Raw genomic sequence first — 23525 nt, forward strand, 5'->3', positions numbered from 1 at the left:
GGCTCCGTTTGTAATGGTTTATCGTTCGCGCACGCACACAGGCTTAGAGGTACATGTGACACTCTAGCAATGTGCCGTACTGTTCGTTCTAATTTGATCCCCGCAAACTCTCCTCAACTAAACAGAGACCCAAGGGGGCTGCATAACGGCTTCTTTATCGGTAATGTCGCGCAACGCGTCCCTTGTTTGAGAGCAGCTAAGTTGAATACATTTACGTATACGCGAGGGCGAGCCCGTGCGAAGTGGGAACTCTTTTGTGGACAGGACACGAAGAAAATAAAACGGAGCCGTCGAGCGCGTTTGTGAGTGAAGCTGTTCCTCGATTTGCGTTGTACTCGTGCGGTGGTGCTTGCTGGCTAGACAGTAGCAACATACATTCAGATGGGACGCGATCGCTCCAACCCAGCAAGAAAGTACTTTACGTATGACATCGCGACAAACAAGTCCGTGTGTAGCGTGTGTAGCATGTGCTTCAAGAAAGGAGAAAGCCTATTTGAACAGACAGTAACCTACAGAAACCAGGAGCTACCAATTTCACAGCTGTCTATTAATATTAAATACCATGTATGCGGAATAAACGGGTTTACATTTTATAAGATTGATTTTTTTTGTGGGGATAAATATTCCCAGCAGAAGCGGAGCCGGTTAAACCGGTATGAACCGTTATTTTTTTTGCTCCGGAGCAGAACCGGTACCGGATCGTTTATGATGTAACCGGAACGAAAAACGTTTCGGTTCGACACCCTGATCCCTTCCCTTCCCTTCTGAAAGTCCGTGATTTTCGGTGATTTCGCTCGACAAGTTTTATCCGACGTTGACTTTAGGTGTTCTGTACGTACCTCCAAAGCCAAGTTTGTCAGGATATTCGGCCTGAATACATCATTGTGAAGTAGCGCAATAAAAGACATTTTTTGTACTTAGGTCGCTCATCACACCCCATAGCTGCGAGCTTCTCACAACCATATACCATAATCGTTCTTATTTTTCGCATTCAATAGCACCGATTCGTATTAAGGAGCAATATTAAGTTAATATTGCTTCGGAATTTGCTCGAAGAAGTCTGACGATGTCGGACCACCTCGGGCAAGGACTGCTACGGATGACTGGAGCTGCAAGATGAAAATTGGTATCAGATATATAGCTACGTATGTGAAAGTCGCAATGTCAACAGAAAGAATAGAGGTGCTATTGAATGCGAAAAATAAGAACGATTATGGTATGGTTGTGAGAAGCTCGCAGCTATGGGGTGTGATGAGCGACCCAAATACAAAAAAACGTCTTTTATTGCGCTACTTCACAATGATGTATTCAGGCCGAATATCCTGACAAACTTGGCTTTGGAGGTACGTACGGAACAGCTAAAGTCAACGTCGGATAAAACTTGTCGAGCGAAATCACCGAAAATCACAGGCTTACAGTAGTGTCATGCCTTTAGACAGTACGACGTGAGCGGGTATTTAATCGTAACATGAAAATGATATTGTTTCACGAAAATAAATATAATCTACCATCGTAACTGCAAAACTACGCGGTTGGTCACAGCGTATTCCGTATTTACAGTGATTGTTGAGCTACTTATCAACAAAACACGAAGTGAACGCCGTGTTGTAAGGCAACAAGCAATAACAAATGAATTACCTGTCGACAGTCGTTCACCGGGTATCGGAAGAACAAGGCGCTTGGATTCTCGAATCGTTTCTACACCAAGAAGCAGAGCAGAAATGTTGGGCATGCATCTTCCCTGGCAGCTGTGACTGTTCAAGGACATAGACATGGTACGTCCAGCCAGAGTTTCTAAACAAGAAAAATCGGAACTCATAGAGCAACCCAACAGCTATACATAACATATGGAGAAACATGAATTAAAACATCGTGAAGAGATCAAACCGACTCAAAGGGCACATATGGAATTTGGCCAAACACTATTATAACCAATATACAGTGGGAAGAATACTATGGAAATCGACAGCGGTACCAGCCCTCACTTATGCGAACGACAGTCTCATCTTCTCAACAAGCTACACTCAGATCCCTATAGATCGCCTTCAGCGAGAACTTGGGAAATGGATCCTTGGGGCAAATTTCGCGACGGCGAATGCAGCTATCCAAGGAGAAATTGGCTGGTCGACTCGCACTGGACGCAAGGTCGAAGACGCACTACCTTGGACGACTAAATCATCTACGAGCAACTTCAGTAGCAAAGAAAATTTTCCAACATATTCGCTTCGTCGGCCTAAAAAACCAGCTGGATCAACAAAATGAACCAATACGACAGAAAGCACAGCGGGGGAACCAGAAGACACAAAGCCCCAAACGAAAAAGAATGGACAAAAATCATCACCCAAGAGATTAACAGGGCCGAAATCGACGAATGGAAACGGAACGTAAAGAAGGAACAGAGCCACAAGTACTACATTGAACACAGAGAAAAATCAGAATTGTGTCCCAAATACAGCGCACTCCTTTTCCAGGCACACACCGGCTGTCTCCTGACTAATACTCAGAGGTACGAACTACTTGGCCAGAGAGACCCTACCTGCCAACTATGCGGCAAAACACTAGAGACTCTGAACCACATCCTGACTGAATGCGACGCATTGCCAACACATGAGTTGAACAAAACAGCGGAAGACGACAAAAACATCATCGACAGGCTGTATTGGAAACCAGAAACCGAAACAACGGAACAACCCACAGAATGGATGGATGGATACTGTGGCTTTTCCCTTTGGAGCGGGCGGTAGCCTGCGCCACCTAGACTAGAATGGCTGCTGCGTACGCAGCGTCATCTGGTAATGCTGGAGGCTGTGTGTTCTCTTTCTTTCTCTTTATATCCTTTATCAGAAGGAGATTTCTTATGATTTCTATGCTTTATACCTCTCTTTTCTATTTTCTAAATCTTCGCCTGTGGTGTTTTATCACCTGCCTTGATACAAAATGATTAGGCGAAACTAAACCTGTTATAAGGCGTCCTTTGTGTTTTTTTCCTTTCATTTTATTTCCTTCTTTTCGTTTCTTTTACTTTTCGCCTGTGGCACCTCAAGGTGCCTGCCCTGTGTCAAGAGGGATTAGGCGAACCTGAACCTGGCACCGCAGACGACAAAATTTCTTCCGGTTCTAGCCTTCAGTATGCACTATGCACCAGCCTAGCACCAGTTCGTGCTTTAGACGGCCACCTGCATGTTGGTTTAGCGTTTAGCACTACTCTACTCTAGCTCTAGCTGCTTAGGCAACACTGAGCGTAACATCCACACATCCATCCACCGCCATCCACAATCCACAACCAGACCAGACACTGAATCTGACAAGACGCTAGATCCTGAGGGGTATCATTGCCGCGTCACTCACTCTTCTAGGTGCTTCCGCGCAAAAATGTAGCTCCTACTTCTCATTGGCTGCTGTGTGGGACGCCTTGCATTCTAGTTGCATCCGCGGGAAAAATGAAGCCATTATTTCAATTTCATCTATTTTTGTTGTACTGTTTATTAATAGGCCTGTTCTTTCACACGAATGTTGCACGGACGATCTTTTTCGCGTTGTTGAAATACTGGGAACTTTTTGCCTGCTTTGTAGTTTGTTGGGTTTGTGTGTTGAAGGTTGAAGCCGTCATGGCTATGGAAGCCCGCTCATATTCGAAACGCTGAAAGTGTATCGGAAGCATGCGAAGCACTTTGTAATTTGTCAGGGGTACTGTGCATCACCGCTATGTTTCTCATGGGTCATCATGAGGGACCTCACGCCAGTGATATGAATTTGATGAAACAAATTGGGTTAAAGTCAACTCTTTTTCGAGAAGCAAATGAAATCATTATATGTATCCAGAATTACAGTTTTTTCTGTATTTATTTATTTCTGCTATTACGAACAACGCCTGACATTACTGTGGCGGGGATACATACAAATAAAAGTAAGCAATAAGTACAGCAAAGAAAAACTGAAAAGCACACATGTATATAGGTGGAGGTGGTATTGTTGAAAGGGCTTGCCGTTGTCGGCCTCACGTATGTGGGCAACGTCACGACTGACGCCCTGGGGAAATGTGCGTCCTGGGCCGACTTTTAGGGGAACTGTGCCGACATATGTCTCAAAGCGACTGAGGAAAACTCAGGAACAACCCCAGACAGCACAGCCGGCACCGGGATTCGAACCCGGTTACACATGTATATAAAACAACACGTACTCAGGTCCCGAACAAATCAGCTCTATACATCCGTTGGGCTAAATTTTCCTGTGATGATCGATTTCGATGAGATGTACGATGGAGGTTCCAAGTAATTAGAGGAGGTTCCTTTGTCATACTAATTTTATTAGTAGTAACCTTATCTAAAAATTGCAAACGTAACTGTTGTTTCCTTGTCGACAAACTATCCCAACCTAATCTGGACTTTATCTCGCTTATACTAACATCCATGCAACTCATCTAGCCGCAATATCCTGAACCCTCTCTAGTTCCTGCATTTAAAACATTTCGGGCGGATCGCGTACTGTACATGCACAATCCAAAGTAGGGCGAATCTGTATGCACCCCTTTTGACTCGAGTACTATGCCCGTTTAATATTATGGAAAACAAAGTGAAAGCATCTTTCTTGCTTATTTGCCTTTTTTCATGCCAAATCAAATCCCATTTCAAATCCGGGGTTGTCAAATCCTCTACAGAATCCAGAAATTTGGGGAATTTGATAGAAAACATGGCCAGGTGGTCAACTTAAGAGCATCCTATTCACATGCTATTCACTGAAATGCTATTAGCATATTATATGACATGCTATTAGCATGCTATTCACTGAAAGTATATCGTGCCAGGTTAGCCTGAGAGATGAATGACAGTTAGTTAGAGATGAATAAGTTTCAAATTTACAAATGTAACCAAACTAACGCAGACACTTGGGGTAGATGGTACGGTGTAAAAACAGCACAAAGAAAGAGAGAGATACACACCACGACGCCGAACGTCTAACCGATTTAATAAAAGGAAAAATATACATATACAACAATTATTGTCATTATCTGATTCTTCCCGCAATTACAATTTTCTGGCATCTTCAACCAAACTGTACACTTTCCTACGCTTAAGAACCGGTCCTGCAGTAAAAATGTAAAGATATCAAGAAAATATGAGGAATATTTCAGATTTCGAAGAATACAAGTTGACACCTATGCGTGTGGAAATAGTCCGGGTGCAATATGTCACGAGGAGCTTTTACAATTTCGCTGCAATACCACACTACTATATTGAAAACAATGATCATGTATGAACAAATTAATATAGTGCAAGAGAACTGATGTACTCTATAACATTTTTTTTTTTTAGTTCGTATTTGAGTCTTGTATCGTCCTCGTCGTCTTCTGGGTTCTTCAAACTCAAGGGAGGGGTGGATATGTTTATTGAGAAAAAAAAAGCAAGGAAAGGAATGCTACATGGGAATGTTACATCTTTCAATAGCGTTGTGTCCAGCTACACAAAAAGTCAAAGTGCAAATTGCCGAAAATCTGCCGGAGATCGGTATTTGGTTGGCACAAGTCGCTGCAACTTGGGCTGACGTCGTCATAATGTCACCTGCGAAGGCAGTTCGTAAACTGCGTTGGGCTCAAAGCAGTGGCCTAGTCCAAAAATATTTCTGGAGGAGTTCTATGGGGACTTTACGTGGGTGAGGAGGATTTCATTATCATCTCTTCCAAATGCACTAACCAAACTTACAATTTGGGAGGGGGGGGGGGGTAAACCCCAAGCCCCAAACAGCAGCTGCTGCTCGAAACAACAAAGCAACGATGCTAGTCTATGTCGTTCAATTCGATGTACACAAGTCCATTTCTACATTTTTTCTTCAGCTTGCAAACTTATTTTCAGACAAGGTGAAAACCAGCTTCATACATTGAGCCATAATGACACGGAGAGCTTAATCGAGTAGGAATTTCCATTTCCTACGCGTTTGTAATGTGTATAACCTTTGACAATAACAGCTATCGAGCAGGTTGGTACGTATACATATCTATTCCAATAGCGGCAAAACGATGTTAAGACAGGCCACACACGACCAGCAGCAGCACTTTCAACCTTTGGATTTGATTTTTGCAATATACACACCTGCCAGATACAGTTGTAAGGCACACTGGTGTTATAGAATAGAACATCGCGTAGAGGGGTGCAGAAGCTGCATGGGATACCTCATAACCGTGCTTGGTTGAGAATCTTATTAGATTTGGACCATACTTGGCCCATCATTGCTGGTGCCTCATGGGACGCTATCTAGCCAACTAATGCCCGACTAGAAACCAAGATTGGTTCTACAATGGCCCCAACGGCATTGCATACTAGTCCCCGTGTTTGTTAGGACGGTTTGTCACATACTGGCCCAAAGTTGGCGGTATTCAGTTGGCCCGAGTAAGGCCGATGTCAATCAAAGCTTGGCCGAACAACGTTTAGGTATAGGAATGTCGTTTTTCTCCATGGGAAGCACATTGTTCTGCTTACCGCTAACAGATTCGTTCATAAATTTGGTGCCCCGTGTGTTTCTTTTAAATACAGACAGGCAAGCTTTGTGCTGATGGCATGTATATAGTTTGTTTATTTATTTACCCTCAGGGCTACAGCATTAAACAGGGGAGGGGCTTGAAACAAAGCAGGAACAATGTGGAATACAATAAAAAATAATAATAATAATAAAAAAACACACACAACGAACCAAAACACGAGCATAGATAGTATCACTGGTGGACAATCAGATTAGTATATGTAAAGCTTAAATAATCTTACGCTGCATTCAAGTGGTCGTGAAGCAGTTTTCTGAACTGTCTACCGTCAGTGATGGAGGTAAGGTGATCCGGGAGATGATTCCATTCCAGTGAGGTTTTAGGTAAAAATGAGTCAAAACACGTTTTAGTAGTGCAGGATGGGACACCAACTTTCTGGCGATGATCAAGCCTTGATGAGACGTATGATGGATGTGCAATTAAATGGAGTTTTAGCGTTTCGTTGTAGTAATATGTCTTATGGAACAGACAGAGTCGAGCAAACTGGCGGCGAACAGTCAAGGAAGATAGGTTAAGGGCTGATTTCATCGCAGTGACACTGGCTGTACGACTATAATTTCCGAGAATAAACCGTGCAGCACGGTTCTGAACCATTTCCAGTTGGTGAATGAGTGACTGTTGCCCTGGATCCCACACCGAAGCGGCATACTGTAATTTAGGAAGAATTAGCGTTCGGTAGAGTGTTAGTTTAGTTTCCCTTCAGTTGACGATTGAACCCCTGTATGCAAGAAGGGGATAAGTCGAAAAATCCCAAACCGAAAAAACTTCGAGTATTTGGTAAAGTAATTGCAGCCGGGTTACCTCGACTAATGCAATGGAAAATGTGTAACATATATGTTTGTGTTTTTTGGGTCTGTGAGTTAGCAGAAATTGTCCGTGAGCATGATACATCATTTTCCAATGTAACACCGCATGCACACAGGGTTATCGCGCAAATACAAGTAGCTTTCACAAGTCGTACTTTGATTGTTGAAGAACCAGGTAGGGTGAAGTCACCTGTGCGTTGCAGAACAGTCTAGGTCGAGCGTATCGTGCTGCTAAACGAGCACAATCTTGAAAATATATCGTAGGTGACCAGCATAATATGACTTATTAGCTTAGTGCTCACGTTTTTTTTTTTCTTATTTCTTTTCGATTACAACGCTCAGTATCACTGCCGACACAGTCGTGTTAGTTAGGAAGAACGTGTTTTTCGAGTGGAAGCCGCAGTTCAATTTAAGCTATCATTTGTATGCGTGTGTAGAAAAGGGGCAAGACCTGGCTGCCCATCCTATTAACACACATACATTTCTCGTTTCTTACCCTCCTGTAACAGGTCAATAAATTGCAATACGGTCCTAAATTTTCTATGGCAGGTACATGTTGGTATGTGGACGTCATTGCAGCAAAAATACACGAAAGGGGATTGCATTACATGCATGGCTTGCTTATTGCATACAGAGGTTCAATTACTTTATATATGGTTATCTCTAGATTAAAAACCCGAGACTGGGGGACAAAAAACGACAACCTTGTCTGTGTTATGGATCTATACCACCAGCTCGCTTGCTACCTCTCTATCCTCTCGGTACTGTGTATATATTTTTGTCATTTTCTTTGGAGACTGTGTTGCACGATTTACCCTAAACATACCCGATCATCGTGATCATTTTGTGACCTTAGTATCAATAAAGAAGTATCCTTGATCGAAGACAATTTGTCGCCTTCTCTTATGTTTTTTTTCATTTTTATCTGCCCCTCTTCCTTTCTACTTAATCTGCATATCAATATACTTTGGTTATGGACACTTCACTTTTTGTAACCAGTTGGAAGGAGAAGTGGTCACGAGATAAGGGTATTTCGAGGCTGTCGGGATCCGGGGCCCAAGAGCAGTGGCAATCATATAATGCCGAAAATCATGAGACCGAACTATCAGAAAGCTGGAAAGTCGGAAGACAGAACTATCGAAAAACCGAACAAAGAGGAGCCCTAAGATATGAAAAGCATTAGAAATTACAATTACTACATAAAGCGTACTTTCACTAAGTCGATGTTATATGTGAATTGCTGTAGTAAATGAATCATAAACAAAAGAAAGAAAGAAAAAAGGACAGAAATCACGGGACCTGCGATGTTGGATATACTTATATAAACTCAATAAACTGCAAACTAAATTTTGAACATCTGTCAAAGAAATTCTAGAAGAATCTTGGGGGCGACACGTGATTCACATTTACCACCTGCACTTATGTTTGTTTTCCCACGGTGGTGGTTCCCCGGAAAAACCCGTTCATGTCTTTGGAAGACTTGCTTTGTGCATGAGCTATGGTGCTTTTGCGCAGATATAGGACAGCGTTATGTTTCTGATCCTTGTTGTTTAGTTTCGAAAGCGATTGCCCTATCTACAGGGATCTCAAACACGCGGCGTCTTGGCCACCAAAGAGAACGAAGCTACCCTCTCGAAATTTAAAGACGAATTAGGAGAACAGATTTTCAGGCATTGTTTTCAGCCTGGCCCCAGTACTGCTGCTGCACTGTCCATGTTAGGTAGAATACACTGCATGCGAGCAGTTCTTGTGGCTCTCGAACCTCACAAAATTACGGACACGGCAACCCGGTATTCGCGTGCGGTATGGTACACTAGCACACCGTAGCTAATGCGAGGATTGAGTCGATCTTCTGTCCATCCTAATTCTTATACTATATCATATAGTGACATTAAAACCCGGCTTTTGAAAGAACTCAGCCAAAAAGAAAAGCAAACTTTCAGTTCGAAAGAGAGGTAGTCGAAGTGGCTGAAATAAGATGTGGCTCTTCCAGTTGTACTACTGAAGCTTCTATTTGTCTGGTGGATAAGAAACTTGAATTTTTATTCAAATCATAGGCATTTTTTTCACTTGTGTCACCCCTTATCACTACGGTGGTTTTGTTTGCACATGCCTAAAAATGTCATTTTGAGGGTCTCGTCTGACATACTTGTACAGACTTCGACTACGGAGCTATGGCAGACAAGGACAGCAGGAAAAGATCACCACTAGGTGTAAAGTTCCTGTTTAATCAGTTCGTCTCAAAACCCCCAATCCCAACGCTCAACCTTCCTTTTCCAGAAATAAACCAGTTGATTATGGAGTGGTGTATTGTCCTTGTCTGCTGTAGCTCCATAGTCTAAGATGTCATACCAACTAGCCCACTCTACATTGTTAATCACTTTTATACTTGTAAAGTGCTGGACAAAAGTTTATGGAACATGCTCTGGCACACTCCTCCCTCCGAGTGACAGGCTGGCAGCGAATGGTATCGTACGGACTTGCATACAGGTGACTGGGCTACCTATACGCACATGTCTAAGTCTGTACGGTCCCATTTGCTGTCACTCTGAGGAAGGAATGCGCCGGAGCGTGTTCTCTAACATTTGTCTAGCACTGTACTCGTTGTTTTGACATGGTGGGATAGCAGTGCACCTGCGCACGTGACTGCGTCGGGTTTCTTATCATTATAGTTTAGTTGTAAGCAGCTCTGTCCCTCCATTGTCCCGTCTGTATACTCTCCCTTTTGCAGTTATGTACCAACTAGCCCAAATTTCTGCACTTCTAAGTAAACACAACATAGCAAACCCGCAGCCATAACCCACTGTGAATATGCCAGCTAGCTCTTTCTCTTTGATTTTCTATACTTATTTTTCCAACTGTGAGCTAAGGCAGCAATACAGTAAGTAAATGGATAATTTGGAGTGCTACTGAACATTCTCCTAAGCCTTTGTGAAGGTCGAATAGTTTTTCATACCTTCAGCACTCTATTTGGAAGGCCGCCCATTTATTGGCGTTAGCCTAGTAAGCCCATTAATTTTTGGTGTTATCCACTATCCGGCTCCACAATAACTATGTCGGTCCTGTTTTTGTGTACAATGTTATGTATGATATACCAAAGTTTTATGGTAACTACAATCGTTTCTTTTCCTTGTGGCCCTGCATGATGTGGTGTAAAGTCAATATGCCCTGTGGCTCCAATGGCGTTCTTAGGACCCAAATATACTGTCTAGATAAAGTTTTGTCCTCAGTGCCACAGGGGTTCAATGATATAGACTGGCACACAATTATGTCAAGTACACCCAAAGACCTTTTTTCAAATTCTCGTATTATTGGACTACACAAAAAGAACTACCTTTACAGTACGGAGAGAAAGGGGAAAAATGGAGGCGTCCAGTACATTCTCCACCTCACTTTTGTTGAGAAACGGTGATAGCTTTTACAAAAGACATAGAACAGACATAGTACAGGTCTCTCGCAACAACCACGACATTTTCTGCTTCATATTTTCTGTGCGAATGAATAACAGGAGTTATAGTCGGTTCCACATACTGTTCACCTTAGCAATATGTTCTGTGATGCATACTTTGACCATCCAAAAAGTGGCAGAACATGACTCCTTCAACTCTAAATACTACTGTCATCAAAAATACAGTGCTTAGTGAAATGTATGGCATTTACAACTGCAATGATTGTTTTCTATCAGCACTGTTGTAGCCATCATGCTTGAATTATGGTTACTTCAGTGATCTTCTATCACCGTCAGGGTTTCTTCTACCAGCAGAACGCTAGCCATTGTGGCAGACATATGGTGGCCCTGATAAGGGCCGTTTGTTTACTTCGTCCAGGTCTGCTGCTTCTTCTCCAGTGCACCATGAAGCTACTGAAGAATTCCTTAGCATGTCCACAGTCCATCTTCTAGTGTCTATAGTTCCCTACGGGAGCACGCTGTTGGCATAAGACAATCTGTGGGGTGGGGCATCGTCATGCAGCTGGTGCCTGTGGGATGCCCTGGACAGCGTTCAGGCATGAATGCAAAAGGCCAATGCAATAATCCTGTGGGAGTGGCGCACTTGATTACAGTGTGCCACCAGAGGCCTTCTGTTGGGTCAGCTCTGTTTGAAGAACTTGAACTGAAAGTAAAACGTAATTGTGAGTAGTGTGAAATTACTGAGAATTATAAGTAAAGAATGTCAATTACGAATCCGTCAGCTCAGCACGAGAACAATTGGGTGCCTGCTTTGGTTGGCCTAGTGAGGAGTAGCATAAGCAGGGGTATGCAAATTCTCCAATAGAATCTCAATATTTCTCTCTATCCCATACCCAATTCATATATGGCATCTGGCAGTCCTGGCCTTTTTGGTCAGCTACAGGGGTTCCACCTGGAAACAATAGAAAGAAATGCATTTAGGCAACAAAAAGCTTCAAGATTGCAGCTTTTAACATGCTGGATAGCATTTCACTCTCCGTAATTATCATTTGCAAGCCTTAGGTTTTGGCAATGTCATTTATAAAATCCTCTACAATTTTTGAAAATTAAACCATCTGATCACTCACTGTGGCATTTGTAAGCCATCAAAGGCCATATGAGAAAAGAAGAATATTGTTTGATTGTTCAAATCGGATCGGGGCTTAAAACCTGAGGGGTATCATTCGTAACTGCTGCTTGACCGCAGGGTTTTGAGCACTAAATTCTAACTGTATCACACGTTAAATCACTCATTGAGGCTTGTATAAGCTATCGAAGCTGCACGAGAACAGGAAAACGTCGTTCGGTTGCTGTAATTTGGTCGAAGCTTAAAACCTGAGGGGTATCATTCGTAACTGCTGCTTGACTGCAGTGTTTTGAGCCCTAAATTCCAACTGTATCACACGTTAAATCACTTACTGATGCTTCTATAAGCTATCGAAAGCTGCACGAGAACAGGAAAACGTCGTTCGGTTGTTGTAACTTGATCGGAGCTTAAAACCTGAGGGGTATCATTCGTAACTGCTGCTTGACCGCAGGGCTTTGAGCCCTAAATTCTAACTGTATCACACGTTAAATCACTCATTGAGGCTTGTATAAGCTATCGAAGCTGCACGAGAACAGGAAAACGTCGTTCGGTTGCTGTAATTTGGCCGAAGCTTAAAACCTGAGGGGTATCATTCGTAACTGCAGCTTGACTGCAGTGTTTTGAGCCCTAAATTCCAACTGTATCACACATTAAATCACTTACTGATGCTTCTATAAGCTATCGAAAGCTGCACGAGAACAGGAAAACGTCGTTCGGTTGTTGTGTCTTGATCGGAGCTTAAAACCTGAGGGGTATCATTCGTAACTGCTGCTTGACTGCAGGGTTTTGAGCCCTAAATTCTAACTGTATCACACGTTAAGTCACTTACTGAGGCTTGTATAAGCTATCGAAAGCTGCACAAGAACAGGAAAACGTCGTTCTGTTGTTGTAACCTGATCTGAGCTTAAAACCTGAGGGGTATCATTCGTAACTGCTGCTTGACCGCGGAGTTTTGAGCCCTAAATTCTAACTGTATCACACGTTAAATCATCACTGAGGCTATTTATAAGCTATCGAAGACTATATGAGAACAGATAAACTTTTTGGGTTGCCCAAATTTGATCGTCGCATCATTCAGCACTGTTGCCTGCAAATCTACCGAAATTGAACTTATTTAACTGATTTCACCACAGCTGAAACAGGTCGCGAATGCTTCACTAAAAATTCGGGAGTACAAACACCAAGGAACTAAAATTACTTACCTCCATGTGGTAATTAGCATGAAACAAGAAGCACAACACACACACACGTTAACCCACGACAGCGCGAAACCGACGACTGAGAACAATCGATGTCTTCATGCGCTGACCAGGGCACTACATTCATAGCCACCACCGCCGAGGCGTACGAACACAACGAATGATACCCCTCAGGATCTAGCGCCTCCCCTGAATCTGTGGGGCCATGCCGTGTGCCGTTCCGGGTTGTGTAAACAAAAGAAGTGGAGCCGCGAAGCGAAAGTGTCTCTTGCACAGGATACCGAAGAACGAGCCAGCAAGAAGCACATGGCTCAAACTAATTGACCGGCACGATATTGCTCCTGGCGTTGGATCAAGAATATGTCACCTCCATTTCACTCCGGACGACTATGTGAGGAACACAAGGATTGCGCGCTCGTTAGGGGTGAAGTTCGACGCTATTTTGAAACGCGACGTTAGTCCGTCGCAGAATCTACCAGGCACAAGTCAACCCAGCAAACGGCACAAGGCAGAAGACAGTCGAGAAGCTGCTTCTATTAGCGGCGATCCGAAACGAACGGTAGGTCGATCTTGCATTGTTCATCTGAAGAAGGAAAGCATAGTGATCTAGGTGATTCACATACAGTAACCATCAATTTCGGATTGCCCCCCTGCAGTCTGCGCCTTTGCCTTGTGAACTCGGCACTGGAAACAGTGATTCTGATGATATACGCGTAAGCTCACGTAAAAAAATAAATAAATAAAACTGTCCCCGAAACGTTTGTATGTGTTTCAAATTTGTCTGGTGTCGATGTCACCTGAAGACACCACAATCTGTGTGGTAAAGGGGGGTTCTTGTTTGAACAAAAGTTAGAAAAGGTGAATGCTCAACGATGACCATTAATTATTGTGCAGGTCACTGAGCCATATAGCGAAGAAGGTTTGGCACCAGTTCCCACTACAGTCGCAGGGGATGATGCACCCACTGTTCCAGCAGTGCACAGCATGGAGGTACAGTTTCACATAAGTGGTTCCGTAATGTGTTTTATAAAGCAACGTATTCTCTGGGAACATTAGCTGTCCACATTGCAAAAGCACCGTGCACAAGCTTTGCCAGAGCATGACCTGATGTGCCAAGATGTCTCAGCTGCAAATGTAGAGGTGTGTATACATAGCTCCAGCAATCACAGAAACAAAAATACGAAGTGGATCTAACGGGTCTAATGACAGGCATCATCACAGGCATATCACGAAACCGTCGATGAACCTGTGACCGTCGTGTGTCCGATGATAGTCGATGCAGCGACTCAAACAATGTCAACAAAGTACAAAAGAAAGGGTATGTCGCTCTAATTTCTTGCTTATTTTCTGCACAACTATACTGGACAGCAGTATAATTTTCCTTTCAAAATCAGCTACACAGGTGGACTTCTGTGTGAAATCACTGAGGGAGACCGGTGTGCAGGTGAACCTCATAGATGACTCACATCCTTCACAGTCACCAGTCCGGTGCCCAACACCAACACTGCTGCAGTGTGATACCACTCAAGATGCCACAAATACCACTGTACATGATGTAACCCTGAGGCCGAGTTCTTATTTGAAGTCCACAGGTCTTCTGTGTTCGTACTTCCTTTCTGTACCAGCGAGCATATCTGCTGCCAGCCATAAATAAGCCACAAGTGAGATTTGAGAATTGACTCCCACCTCCACAGTTTCCTTTACTGAACTTCTTTTCATGCTAGGTGTGGAAAAGACATCAGGCAGAACAGCTGGCACAAGGGAAGAATACAATGGAAAGAGTCGCACCTCGCTGGAGATGGCCGCTGCAACTCCCCCGGTCATAGCTCAAAGTTCCTCACCTACAGCTTCCACGACGAACACCTGAATAAAATTGTGCAAGGTGAGAGAAGTCCTCATCCTCAATCTAGGCCCTCTTATTTCATACAGATCCATGAGGGAACTATGTTTATCTGTGGCTTTTCTTGACAGTCAAACGAAGTAGCCTCAAGTTCTCACAGTACTGCTGGAAGCAGTACAAAGGGGCCTGGAGGAGCTGGCAGACTACAACGTGCACATAAAATCCTTCACCACTGACTGCCACCCCACAGTGTGCAAACCAAACCTTTGTCACCAGTTCGATGTTTGGCACATTGCTAAAGGTACCCCTGTTTTGCAGAAAGTCAATGCCAACCCAAGAATAATTAAAAATGCAAAAACTGCCAGTGCTGGGGGTCTAAAATAAATGACACAAACATAAAGCAGTGAAATTACTTTATTTTAGCTCCCCGACACTGGGGGTTTTAGAGTTTTTAATTATGAACTACCGAACCGCCCAATTTTGAACCCTTATTGATAACCCAAAGAATACTGTAAAAGTTCCTGCTTAGAAAAGTCAAAGGATGTACTGAAACGGTAAAATGGAGCTGAACCTGCAGTCACAGTAAATGAAATGCAGAGTAGTTACTCAATATTATCAGTGTAGTGCAACAGTATGTAGTCAAGAAGCGTACAACTCCTCATGTCCACTGATTTTATGATGCTGGCCCCATAACCAAGTGCAGCCAGTGTTTATTACAATACATTCAAAAGCCCGGTCACTAAGAACATGAACAGATGTCTGCATCAACTAAACTGTACACAGTTAAATGCACGTGAAATAAATGGCATTGATGTTTACCTAAGTTAATGACAAATGCCAAGTGAACCAAATGACTGAATACAATTACTTGATTACTAGCATTTTCTACTACCACTAAGTTTGGCTCTGACATTAGGTCCAAATCAATTGGGCACTAGCTGCAATGATGACGTATAACTTAAAATAGCATGCTGCACCAGGTATCCGGAAAAAGCTGAAGTTGGCCAGCAAGGAGAAGCACTGCGATATCCAGGAGTTGTAGGTGAAGCTTGTGGTGAATCACCTTTACCACAGTGTTACCCACAGCGAAGGCGACTCTGAGCGACTTTTGTCCATGTGGCAGGGCTTCAACAACCACGTGTCCAACATTCATGAGGGTCACGAAGGACCCTACTCGCGATGCCTCCACCCTCCACTGAATGACAAAAAGCGGCCTTGGCTTCTCCCAGGTGAGCAGCCTTATATCTGAAAGCAGGCACTGATTTCAATAACCCATAGTACGAGGGGTGTTCAAGTCAAACTGGGACTTTTCATTTTTCGCAAAAGTAAAATGAACTTGGAGGTGAGAAATTAGTTTTATTTTTCAACGGAATCTTCAGCTGCACTAATGCACTTGTCCCAGCGTTTCAAGAGGGCTTGGATGCCAGCAGCGTAGAAATCCTTACCGGCGCATAGCAGCCATGATCGGACCACATTCTTGACCTCGTCGTCTCAGCTGAAGTGGCGGCCCCCTAGGAACGCCTTCAGTGGCCCGAAGAGATCTGTAGTGAAGTCAAGTTACGACAATAAGTGAGACGAAGGCTACAACCACTTTACTGCGTGAGGGCCGGATCTGAACTAATGAACAGGCAGCACGAGCAGGGCAGAGACAAGGCTCGTCGTCAGCAGGTGCCCTACAACTTGGATGTTCTCAGGAACTCTGACACTGGGCTCTGAGCCGCCATGGCCGGGATCATCCTGCACTGATGTACGGCCGTCTCGGAACCGTTTGCACCACTCAAACGCTTTGCTGTGGCTATGTGTATCGTGGTCATACTGAACCTGAAGTCTTCTGTGAATTTCAGATGACAATTCGCTGTTCGATGTGCACGCTCACCTCGTTGTCGGCCATCTTGTCCAGGACATGTCTTCTGGTTTGCACAAACTTTGGACCACCGCGTGGTGAACGCAGATGCCTGTTGCGTGTGAAAATGACGAAAAAGTGGCGTGAGCTATTTGTACACTCAGGAGACAGAAGGTACCGGTTTGACTTGAAGACCCCTCGTATGTTACGAAGCAGGGACCATTATATGTAGTACAGATACCGCAATACAAGACGAACATACATGTGGAAACGTGCAACACGTTCAATATTTGTGTATGGTTTGAATAGTGTCAGGTAACCTGTTTTTGTATACTTGAAGGTTCTCGTCCCAAGGAAAAGGAGATAGCTGTGACCACAGCAAAGCACTTGTTGAAAGATACTCAGCATCTTTCACCTGACATGCAAACGTCTGGACTAGAAGCTTTCCATAGTCTACTGATCAGGTTTGCACCAAAGTCGGTAGGCTGCAGTGCAAAGGCTATGCAGAGCAGGTAGGGCACACTCTTCCTGATGTCAGTGTAGCGCACAAAGGTGTTTAGAAAGCACATGTGGTTTCAAAACTAAACTTGTCACCCACGTAACTTCCACATTCCTGTTTCAGGACATTATTAGCCATTCTGCATCTTAATGAAAATTTTGAACGACAACACTCTATGACCGAGGAGGGGGAACACCGGTATAGCATCAAGGCATCACAGACATACAAGGGAGAGCATGTTGCACTGCCAATCAAGGGGGAGCCCACATTCAGTAAGTACAAACACATCAGTTAATTTGGCCAATAAACACAACTGAGTTTCCCACACAATGACAGACTACTTATATCAGCTGGTAGACAGGGTGCAATGAGTGGCCCACTTTTGATGCCGCATTTGGAGCCAACCCTGATGACGATCTCTACCTTTGACTGCAAGCAACCCAGCAGCAGAAAAAGATGACCCTTGTTGCTCAGAGACTCCACCGACTGGAACCATGTCACTGTATGCAGTGCAAATCTTAGGGCATGGAAGATAAGCTCATTGTACTCAGAGTGTTCAAGAACCTATTTGTATCAAACCCCAGAAGGGAATATACGGGTGATTCCATCGCAACTCAGGCAAGGTGGTCCGGGCACCATCAGTATTTTTTATTGAAAAAATTATGTTGTAGCCTGGCTCAGATTGAGAAGGGAACGGCAAGTATTTTTTCTCCAGTTTCCGTAGTTCCCGAGAAAAAAAATCTGCAAGAATATGGCAGGTCTGGCGCACTTTCAGGCATAGTGATTTTGGCGTTCAATATCTTTTCAATGAACGTGTTCACGGCTTTGAATTTTTTTCCACGCACTGTCAGCTATGTTGGCTTCTAGTGCATTGAATCACTTCCGGCGGCGGTTTTGTTATTTTGCAGCTAAAAATATGCAAAGTTGGCAACGGCGATGAAAATCGCTCATATTCTTGAGGTTATTGCGGCACTTGTGTACATGCTGGTGTAACGAGAAAGGGATCGTAATGTAGCGGAGACTGAGCTCTATAGCTTGGTATCAAATTTAGGTGTCTAAGCCAGGTTGCTGTCACTCACGGAGGTATCAACAACACGTGATGTTTGAAAAGTTGCGGTTTTTGAGCGCCCACATCTAAAGAGCCCCACCTCGAATATTATTATTATTTGTAGGCACATATAATATTTGAGTGCACAGTAAATCAAATGTTTGTTCCTTGCACAATAAAAGTTAAAGCGCGCCAAAGTTTCAGTGTCTGACTGTGGTGTGTGTAATGACCATGGAAGCGCTGCGAGAAGTCCACTAGTCGATATTAGCCTTTTTCTTGAGACAGCGGACCGTGGTACCTGTAGTCTACCCAAGGAGATGTCCTTCAGTTAGCATCATAGACAACGATTTCTGTGTCCGTCAGCAAGTACTTTGCCGTGTCAGGAGCTGCCGGCGGCGGCGGTAATAAACAGCGAGGAGAGTAACAAGATTCACGCCACCCACACTGGAGCCGTATCCTGCTTCAGGTACAAAATCCAAGTTAGTTGGGAGTCATTGAGAGAGAGAGAGAGAGTGGTTCCTCTAGCTGTTTCCAGTAGTGATTTCGTTTGTAACAGTTGTGTTTTGACACTGTTTAAACTCGCAGTTGCTCTGCTATCTGTATCTTCGCCATGAACATGAAATTAAGTAAAGACCATGCCTACTGCACGAACTAGTACATGAATAGGCACAGACAGAAGATACATTTTCAAAGGAACTTCGCCCGTGCGTCTTCGCTGGACAATGCGTTGATGAGAAACGTTCTGGCCCAGGGTTACCAGATGCCGAAGCCTAAGCCCGCCAAAGCCAGGAAAAAAAGTAGCCCAAAAGTAGCCAACTTAAAAAAAAAGGAACATAAAAATAGCCAAACGAGATTTCGTGACGGGAAAGGAGCTTTATGTGTATTTTGCATTTATTTTTTCACTCATACATTATATCGCTTCTAAACCTTTCAAGAAATGCATCAGTGGGCACGAAATCAGCGCAACATTTGCCAGCTCTGCGTATTCCAAACCTCACATGCAGCGTGTTCTCAAGTGTGTCGTGGGTCATCCGGTTCCTGAGATCTGTCTTCGTCAGAGCAACTTGCAAAAACACCCTTTCAACTGCGGCATTTGACATTGATAGGCTCAGGAGCTTCAGAGCGAGGCTGGAGAGTTTGGGAAATTTCTTCTCCCCGACACTATTCTTGGCATTGGCCACGGTGATCCAGAATTCAGAAGTGCTTGCTTCTGCTGTGCTTTTTCGTAGTTCTCCTATGTTTGTTTGCAGGAGGTTGAACTCCGACTCGATAGGAGCAAGATCGCATGGCGAAATAAACTGCTTGAAGGCTTCATAAATGTCGCCGAAGTTCTTCTTCGCTATGCTGTCGCAGTGTAGCAGCTTGAGGTTCCCCATTACATCCATGTTTGACGGGACGCGTTTCAAGACGGCTTTGATGGCCGCCACCAAAAATTGCCGACAACGTTCCATTATGACAGTTTTCTCCTCGCCGCCAAGATTTTGTGCTGTTTCTAGTGACTGCCGGAATGCTGTCCCAAAGTTGCACGCTCTGACGTGTAAAATATGGGCTTCCCAGTTGCATCCGGGTGACGCGAAGGATGGCATCACAACTCTTCGCATCAAGCTCTGCACAAACAGTGAAGGTCCTCATACAGTCTACACGGATCAGGGTTTTCCGCTTCGAACATTTTGTTTATCGTTTCAGAATCAGTGATGATGGGGCTAACAAACTTTATGTATAACTCGTTCACGTCATCCTTGTACATGTCCGACAGCAGACGCGCGGTGTAGCAACGCTCTTCTGTCTTCGTAGCATCAAAGAACGTTTTGAGTTCCAGCCACTGCGCTAGAATCGTACGCAAAGCCCTCGCGATGCTGAGCCATCGCGTTGCGCTCACCCCAATGAGCTTATGTGGGATGGACCTGTCATTGATGGCTGCATACATGGCTTTGTAGGTCTGTTGCCTCTTCGACGAATGCGTAAACCAGTTGAATGTTTCTCTCACAAGGAAGTCCAGCTGAGAGGGCAGTACTGCTATGGCCTCACTGCACGCCAACTGTAACGAGTGGCACATGCACTTCACGAGCACCAGGTTATTGTTTTCCGCTTTCATGTGCGAGTACAAACTGTTGTTTTGTCCGCACATAACATTTGCAACGTCTGTCCCAATGCCGACGCAGTCATCAAGAGATACGTTGCAAGAATGAAGGAACTGCTTGAGACTTGAAAACAATCCGGCGGCGGATGCGTCCCACACTGGGACAAGCCCAAGAAATGCTGTGCTGAATTCGTTTCGCGCACGGGAAAAGTACCGAGACACCACCGCAAGTTCTTTCGCGCAGGACACGTCCGTGCTTTCGTCGAGAATAAGAGAATACTTCGAACCCTTCATGTCGACTAAAAGTAGTTCTTTGAAGGTTGGTCCCACAATATGAGCAGCAATCCGTAGCTCTATCACCTTTATGTCGCGCATGTTGCTAGTGGGACGGGCTTTAGCTTGAACAAACTTGTCCAGGCACGTCGCGTTTGCTGTGGACGTTGCCAACGTAGACATATTCTTTTGATGTTTGGCTGTGCTCTTGTGAGCCTTAAGGTCCTGAATGTGGGGCCGCAGCTCAGTCTTGCAGGCCTTGCAGTATGCTGAGCTCGACGACGATGATGCTGCTAGCCAACCTGTTGAAATACGTAAGTATATATGCGTCAGGCGCTTGTAATCAGGCTGTAATAGGCACAACAGGAAAAGCAAAGGACAACAAATGATAATAGCCGTGGAGAATCTACCTTTGAACTCAGGATCGTCCTCCCATTCTCTTCTGTAGTGCCGCGCATACTTCCCCCACTTGACCATGGCTAACGGCGTCCGGCGAAGGGAGAATGCTGCCCGCGACGGTTCAGAATCAAAACTGACCAGGTTCAGGCGAACAAACGGGTGTGTGCACGAAAAAGTGGCACAAACTTGTAAAGTCCATTCAACCCAACCGACCGGCATCGATATTATACAGAGTTTATTATGAATCATGTCGTACCCAAGGTAGATGTACCCTCCAAAGGTCCAGATAGCCCCCTTCGAGGTTACAGGGGAGCCTCCGGTGACCTTCTCCCCTCTTTGTCTGTGAAAGGGTGTCATTGCTGGCCTTCTCAGGCAGCACATTGCATTCTTGGCGTGGAAGGAAGTTCCACGAATCGGAAATCCTAGTAAAATATCAGCAGCTCCTGACCTAAAGCGCTGAACATGGAAGTAGCCCAAAACTAGCCAAATAGCCAAGCTTAAATATTTCCCGCCAACCGTGCCAGAAAGTAGCCCAATTTGGCGGTTTATAGCCCAATCTGGCACCTGAACAGAATTGTAACGTGCGTGAGTTGGATTGTCTTTTTCACATCTGCTCATGTAATCAGTAAAATGTAAATATGTAAATAGTGACTCATCTTTATTGCCATGGTCTCTGGCTCATCTTTATTGGCAAGCCGTCGTGCTGCTTTCGACATCATGGGGAAAATATTTGACTCTTTGGGTTCTCAAATAGCAGCACGAACAGCATGGGTGGCTGTCACAAGAAAAACGTGAATATCGACCAGTGAACTTCTCGCAGTGCTTCCAAGGTCATTACACGCACCACAGTCGGACACTGAAATGTTGACACGCTCTAACTTTAATTGTGCAAGCAAAAAAACCTTCGATTTTCTGTGTACTCAAGTATCATATACGGAAGCATGTGTCTACGAAGTTTGAAGAATTTTCGATGTGAGGTTTCTTAGATATGAGCGCTCAAGGACCGCATTTTTTCAAATGTCACGTGTCACGCCTCCATGCGTGACACCAACCTGGCCTAGGCTCCTAAATTTGATACCAAATTATATAGGTCAGTCTCTGCTACACGGCGATACCTTTCTCTTTTCACTGGCATGTACACAAGTGTCCCAGTAGCCGCGAGAATATGAGCGATTTTTGTCGTCGCCACCAACGTTGCGTAGTTTTAGCTGCAAAATAACAAAATCCCTGCCGGAACTGAACCCAAGCACTAGAAGCCAACATAGCTGAAAGTGCGAGGAAAAAAATTCAAAGCCGTGAATGCGTTCATTGGAAAGATATTAAATTCCTTAATCACTATGTCTGAAAACGCATCAAACCTGCCATATTCTTTCGGATTTTTTTTCGCAGGAACTACGGAAACTAGAGAAAAAATACTTGCTGTTTCATTCTCAATCTGAGTCAGGCTACAACGTATATTTTTTCAATAAAAATCACTGACGGTGTCCGGACCGCCTTGCCCGAGTTGAGATGGAATCACCCATGCATTAAAGGGGCACTAAAATGCAAAAGCAAGTTCACTTCACATTACGTTACACGCTATGTTAATTTTGTGCTTGTTATCATAATTCAAAACTTTGATTCTGTTACGGAGCTAGAATCGAAATTATACCAGACTCTTTCTTGCTTCAGTGCTAAGCAGTGAACGTTGTTTCATCTCATGCATCAGTGTTTTTAATTCATGCTGCACGTGCAAGATCGCAGATGACACCAACAGATTGCAAGAGGAAAAGTTATTTCAAAAGAGGGTACCCAAGACAAAGGTGTACTGAAATGGAATAAAGATTATTGTGTTAAGCTGAGCTGTTGCTAACATATAATTAAATGACTAAACACATACGACTAAATACATTCCTGTCAGTTCGAGATTTATTCCATGTGCCACTGTTGTATGCTGCATATGACCATTAATAAATGCTGTGTGTTTTGGGGTTTCCCACTGATCGCGAACAGATGAACTCTACTGACTTTACTTTCGTATCCATGTTGTTGTGCTTTTGTGAGATGTTGCACACCTGGTATCAGTAAGATATGGTAAGTGCAATGCTACACAGCTGTGCATTAATCGGTCCGCTCTTTCGCCTCGGAGATGCCAGTGCCCATGCGGTTCAGTGCCCATGCGGTTCAGAGCCCATAGTGTTGACGACAACACGGAGAAGTCATGATGGTCGACGACCTCTTCAAATGAAAACACTGGTCACTGCGCCGCGTCTTCATGACTACGCGTTTGTAACCAAGAACAAGCACTATATTTCAATCCGAATGTTTGTTCACACTTAGCAGCATCACTTACCAGTCTCCGGGGCATTCGTGCGGCGAAATCGAAGCTGGCGGACCTTAGGCTCCAACTTCATAAAAAGGTTTTGTCAAGAACAGCAGACGCGTCGCCCGTAGAAAGTGCAGGTCATCACTTGTCCTTTCCACGACGTCCG

The 23525-nt window shown here is 44.2% G+C and overlaps 1 protein-coding gene and 1 long non-coding RNA gene across 8 annotated transcripts; one reads left to right on the forward strand and one right to left on the reverse strand.

The window, feature by feature from the left end:
• Positions 1 to 10624: 10624 nt before the first annotated feature.
• LOC135388628 (uncharacterized) lies at positions 10625 to 13144 on the reverse strand. Its single transcript, XR_010421485.1, has 2 exons — positions 13076 to 13144; positions 10625 to 11699 (listed from the first exon to the last, which is right to left on the reverse strand). It is a non-coding gene; the product is annotated as an uncharacterized LOC135388628 (long non-coding RNA).
• Positions 13145 to 13241: 97 nt separating this feature from the next.
• Positions 13242 to 18493, forward strand: LOC135388629 (peroxynitrite isomerase THAP4-like). Of its 7 annotated transcripts, none has more exons than XM_064618279.1 (13): positions 13242 to 13631; positions 13729 to 13785; positions 13967 to 14062; positions 14129 to 14212; positions 14282 to 14390; positions 14467 to 14733; positions 14797 to 14954; positions 15044 to 15213; positions 15893 to 15954; positions 16036 to 16141; positions 17096 to 17267; positions 17378 to 17526; positions 17591 to 18493. In XM_064618279.1, exons 1-6 carry the CDS (start codon positions 13278 to 13280, stop codon positions 14724 to 14726), a joined length of 960 nt encoding a protein of 319 aa, XP_064474349.1. In that variant the 5' UTR covers positions 13242 to 13277; the 3' UTR covers positions 14727 to 14733; positions 14797 to 14954; positions 15044 to 15213; positions 15893 to 15954; positions 16036 to 16141; positions 17096 to 17267; positions 17378 to 17526; positions 17591 to 18493. The 7 variants fall into 7 exon arrangements, with proteins under 7 accessions (XP_064474349.1, XP_064474350.1, XP_064474347.1 ...); XM_064618280.1 differs by having other exon boundaries at positions 15893 to 15950; XM_064618277.1 differs by having other exon boundaries at positions 15893 to 16141.
• The last annotated feature ends 5032 nt before the right edge of the window (positions 18494 to 23525 follow it).

Source organism: Ornithodoros turicata, chromosome 3 (assembly GCF_037126465.1).
Source record: "Ornithodoros turicata isolate Travis chromosome 3, ASM3712646v1, whole genome shotgun sequence".
NCBI lineage: Eukaryota > Metazoa > Arthropoda > Arachnida > Ixodida > Argasidae > Ornithodoros > Ornithodoros turicata.